Below are 5,585 nucleotides of genomic sequence, written 5' to 3' on the forward strand. Positions count from 1 at the left end.
TACTGCAGAACTACAGTACTAGTGTAAAAGATGAGTGCATTTTGTGTGCCCCAAAATGAATGCTGTAATATTCCTCAAGCATAAGCTACTATTCAGAACAAATTACAATGTATAGTTAACCTTGGACATATAGGACACCAAGCTCCATTTCATAAACTTCCATTGTACTTTGAACAATCCCTGTACTGATACATGAAATACCTTCATGTGAAAACTACAAAATGTCAATAAGGACTTTCTTACAGCAAGTCAGTAAATGTACATGTACAGCAAGAAATATGTTTTGTAAATTAATGTAATAATGGTTTATTAAAATACACATGGTGGCATAAAAACTATGAATTACAGTGTGCCTACATGATACAAGAAATAAAGGTACATTTGTTTTGAAGGGACTGGGATTACAGGCTATTTATAAATTATTTACAATTCGGATATGGATAAAATACTGTAATAAAAATAACCAGACTCCTATTGATTAGTTGATTTTTGCCATTGCTGGGAAAAAACTAGAACCAAAGCGTTTTGTTCTATACTGAAAACGGCTAGAACTGCCACTGTTCCTAATGTGGTGAGAGTGGCATTCGGATCGCATGGGAGGGAGGAGATGGTGCAGCTGGCAGGCCAGGTTATTTTTGATATTGTGCCACAATTTGAGACACAGGTAGGCGCGTCTATCCTCTAAACTGGTAATGTTGGCTTGCGCAAGAGCCTGTTGATAGTGGAGGCCAGGATATACGATTTGCAGAGCCCTCTTCTGGATAGCTGGTCAATGAGGAAGCAAGGAAGGCAGGTAGCCCAGACAACGGAAGAGTATTCTAGGACAGAGCAAACCAAGGCACTATAGATGGTGACAGGGTCCACCCTAAGAATGTGCAGTCACTTGGACGCTTTGGAGATGATGTCATTGGTACTATCATTCCACTTCAGGGTGTCACACAGGGTCAGACCGAGGACTTTGTAAGATGAAACCACCTCTAGAGGTAAATTATTGATAGAGGGCATTAGGGAAATGGGTTTGTTTTTGAGTGGACAGATGGTCATGATCTTACATTTTTTAGGGTTGAGATTCATGTTTTTCTCCTGGGCCCATTGCGAAATGTAGTCGATGTCGTTCTGCAGAGATGACACCCCCCAAACTGGAGACCTCGCACATTGTTATGTCATCAATGTACTTCCAGTGGCTCAAGTGGAGGGGGGAGTGAGTAGCCAGGTCGTTGATCATTATCAGAAAAAGGATTGGACCCAATTTGGTGCCCTGGGGGACACTGGCATGTACAGGCATCCACTCTGAGATGGAGTCCAAGAGCTTAACAGCCTAATCAACCAGCCTCTAACACCTAGATGGATTAGCTTGGTCACCAAGATAGTATGGTCGATGTGATCAAATGCTTTGTTAAAGTCCAGAAAGCACACACAGAGGAACTTGCCAGGGCAGTCAAGGGACAACAGCCAATTGTGCAGTATGTCCAATAGGCAGTAGGTTGTAGAAGTACCTTTAAGGCTGCCAAACTGTTGAGGATCAATATGATGTTTAACGTTGTTTATCAGCCACTTGACAAAGAAATCTTCAAGCACCTTAGAGAGCACTGGAGTCAAGGTGATAGGTCTCAAGTGCCCACTACCCGTAATTGGTTTGACCTTAGGGACGGGTGTGAGGTGAGAGTCTTTCCACTGTTCTGGAAACTCACCAGATGACACTGAGTGATTGAAGATCACAGTTACTGGTTTGGCAAGTTCAGGTGCAAATTTTTTGAGGAGGCGTGCAGGAATGCCATCCGGCCCTGAGGCTTTGTAGGCACTAAGACCAAGTAGCTTACGACATACAGCTGAGGTGGTAGTAGTTGGTGGCTGGTCTGGCGATGGCAAGAAAGCAGGAAGGGTGGCGGTGTCAAGTAGTCGGATGTCAGATGTAACAGATATGAAATAGCTGTTCAGACGAGTGGCAAAGGTTTTTCTGAGGTAGATGGAATCTTGACCTTAACTTAAACAGTCAATGTATCTTTGAATCATATGAACACAAAAGCGACAGAAGCAAAGCATGAGTTTGAGATCTATATTAGCTGGGGGATTAGATAATAATTAAATAAATATAATAATGATATAAATAAGCACTTGTAAATCATGTGACTACCTCTACCACTACTACTACTACTACTACTAATAATAATAATAATAATAAAATAACAAGAACAACAACAATAATAATAGTAATAATAATATTAATTCTAATATCATTAATATCTTAGAAGACATTGTACGTCCACAAATTAGCAGCTCTGATACTCTCAACCTATATGCACACATACCTGAATTCTTCCAAGCATTCTGAATTAAGGATACTGTAAATTGAACTCACCTAAAAAAAACAATACCATTCAACCAGAATCAGTCAATTAAAAAAAGTCTTGTCATGTCTTAAAAAGACTCTTTGCAAGCAAACCTACATGTGTTGGTTGTAGCTGAGGATTGAGTTCTGTGATCACTTCTGTGATGTTAAGCAGGGACACTTGTTAATGAAGAAAGACGTTCTCCACAAACTCAATCAGTTTGAAGCTGAATATTGTGGTGGGATTTGCTAGTGACCCTGGCCAGAACTGGCATTTCAAGAGTATGACAGCATGCTGCTCACAATCACACACTTGTACATATTTGAGGTGATGATTTCCTGACATTCATTGAAAAATAAATGAACAACTTAAGAAGTTAAGTAAACAAAATGAAAAAAAACATTACATACAGCTTTAAAAACCTCTTACTTTGTTGAGGGCCGTATAGACACCCTATTAACCAAGAGCGAGGGCCATACAAGGAGAATATTAGCCTGAGGTCTTGGCAGTACAAACCAGGTGCAGGGAGGTCTGTACAGAAAAGTCCAAGGGCCAATATACTCCCAGCACGACAGAAAAGATTCTTACAGATAGATGCAAGCCAAGTTTATTGTTTCTCTTTGGCAAGCCATTACAAAACTTAATTGCATGCAGGATCATTCAGGACATTACCTGGTCCAATACTTAAAAAATATTGGACAGGCAATGGAGCAATCTGATTGTTTGATTTTAGTTATTGGCCCTGGCATGTTGAGAGAATTTAAATCGTATCATTATCATTAAGATCATTAGCGTTCTTGATTTTAGGCAAGCGGCAGGAAAATGTGAAAAAGAAGCAGATAAAATTGAAAAAAGAACGCTTTGTTTTTAAACCATTCTAGTATTCTCTAACCACTATAAATGAAATGAACTGACCTGAGGCATCCAGGAGTCTGAACAGCTCCACTGTTGCGGTTCTGCACATATGGCCATAGCTAACAGTTGCCTCGTGTGCATACAAAGGAGAAAATACCCCATCCTATTAAAATAAAGAAAGCAGGATTTAGATAAAAGTACAGTTTAACTAGATATGTTACACTAAAAGTAGCAATAATACAACTGGCCCCAAAATATTCATACACACCTTCCATTGCTCAAGTACATGAAAATTGTTTCGATTGACATGTAGAGCTCGTGCACATCCAACCCAAAAGTACTGGCGAGGGCCACAGTATTCACATCGTGTTGTAGAGATACTCTTTTGACAGTTCACTTAGTTTACATTGTCTGGGAGATGCTGTTCTTCAATGTACAAATTCAGCAACTTTTCCCGCACCTTTTCCCAGTTAGCAGAGATACTCACAATGCTATTTTGCTGTTGAGTTGAGAGTTCCTGCTTGTCGAGATCGCCAAGAGGGACATCTTGTTCTACTGGACTGTTGGTGTCCTGACTATTTTCTTCCGTACTCTTATGAGGCTGCTTCACAAGATCCACTCTCAGCAGAATCGATAGGGTGGTTTTCTTTCCATTGTGCCCAATATTGTTCACATCTAAGAAAATGGGCTTTAACTGACGCATTTCATAGAGATCACCTTGGCTCGTCCACCGAAGAGTGAAGGATTTGATTCGTCGAAATGTTTATGCATATTTAATGAGCTACTGGGAAGACTTAGATGATCATTTAGGACAGCTTGAACCCAATGATTTAAATTTAGATTATGTGAGTGTTAGCCATTAAGATTGTGTAAGTAGGGTGCGCCAACAGCAAATATTGGCTATTGCTACCATATACCAACATGGGCAGAGGCAGAGAAGAAGACGAAATTGACGATTGAGATATTGGTGTTTACTGCGGCCACAACAATCGTGCTTCGAGATCCATTATGATGATCACAGGATTCCCGATGATTACTTTAAGCAGCAACTCCAGGTTTGGAGAGCAACTTTCAATGAGCTATTAAACATGGTAAATCCACATGTTGCGAGACAAGATACATCTATGTGAAACTGTATTCCACTGGAAAAGATTTTGGCGATTGGTTTTTACTGACTAGCACATGGAAATTTGTAGGTGTCCATTGCTCCCATTTTTAACGTTGGGAAGTCAACTGTCATCGAAGCAGTACAAGATGTGAACGTTTTATATGATCAGCAACATCAATACATCAAGTTCCCCACTACAATTGCAGAGACGACTGAGTGCATTGCAACTTTTCAGAGAACAAGATCTAAGTTACCCAACATTCTTCGTGCTATAGACGGCACACATATCTCAATTATCCTGCCAAGGGTAGATGCAGTGGACTACTTTAGTTGCTACCTGCAACATGACATGATCATTCAAGGAGTTGTAAATGCTGCGGGAAACTTCATTGATACAGTTGCAGGATTCCCTGGGAGTGCTCATGATGCTAGGGTTTTGAGGAACAGTAACATTTATCAAGAAGCTGAAAATGGAAACATCTTACAGGCCCCACTAGTGAATATCAATGAGAATGACATAGCTCCTTACCTAGTTGGAGACAGCGCTTATCCTCGTGCACCTTGGCTTATTGAGCCATTTCCAGAGGGAACAAATGACCCAGACAAAAAACCTTCAACAAGGAGCTTAGCAGAGCAAGAGGTGTAGCAGAGGGAGCTTTTGGAATTTTAAAGGGTTGCTGGAGAGTTCTACAGAAATGCCTAGACAGCTCCCTGAATTTTGCTATCAAGACCACTATTGCAAGCATTTTCCTTCATAACTTTTGCATAGAGGCTAACAATGACTGGGATGATGACAATGACAATGGCCCATCTGACAATGATGGAAACAATAATTTAGTTTTTGATGATACTGATGAATTACAGAAGGTACTAAAGGACTTTGTTTGCGGCAACGTGTAGATGATTTTTAAATATTTTATTGTACACCATCAAATATTATAATCAGCAGTGTTGAAGAACCATTTTTAAAACAACCTTCCCTCTTAATTGAGATCTTTTGATTGCTTTATATTACAAAAATGTGACATTCTATGTTTTTTAGCCAACAAATGGGTATAACTTTTTTTCATGAAAATCAGTCAATTCTCTTAAATCGTTTTTCGGAATCATGACTTTCTTTTATCTGTCAAATTACCTATTTACCTATCAAATATTAATGTGTCAGTTGTAGCCTACAAAATACTGCAAGAATTAAAGTTACCATTATTTTTGTAAGTTTATCCAGTTGAAAAAAGTTGAAAGAAATCAGAAATATCACGAAGAAAGCCTGATCAATGCATTAAATCACATCA

At 39.4% G+C, this 5,585-nt stretch overlaps 1 protein-coding gene and 1 pseudogene across 1 annotated transcript; one reads left to right on the forward strand and one right to left on the reverse strand.

Annotated features, from left to right (window-relative positions):
* Positions 1–2,333: 2,333 nt before the first annotated feature.
* LOC131793544 (uncharacterized) lies at positions 2,334–3,888 on the reverse strand. Its single transcript, XM_066162045.1, has 3 exons — positions 3,646–3,888; positions 3,246–3,348; positions 2,334–2,359 (listed from the first exon to the last, which is right to left on the reverse strand). Exons 1-3 carry the CDS (start codon positions 3,886–3,888, stop codon positions 2,334–2,336), a joined length of 372 nt encoding a protein of 123 aa, XP_066018142.1.
* A 624-nt stretch (positions 3,889–4,512) lies between these two features.
* On the forward strand, positions 4,513–5,193 carry LOC131770053 (uncharacterized; annotated as a pseudogene).
* Positions 5,194–5,585: the final 392 nt, after the last annotated feature.

The sequence above is a fragment of the Pocillopora verrucosa genome, chromosome 2, assembly GCF_036669915.1.
Source record: "Pocillopora verrucosa isolate sample1 chromosome 2, ASM3666991v2, whole genome shotgun sequence".
NCBI lineage: Eukaryota > Metazoa > Cnidaria > Anthozoa > Scleractinia > Pocilloporidae > Pocillopora > Pocillopora verrucosa.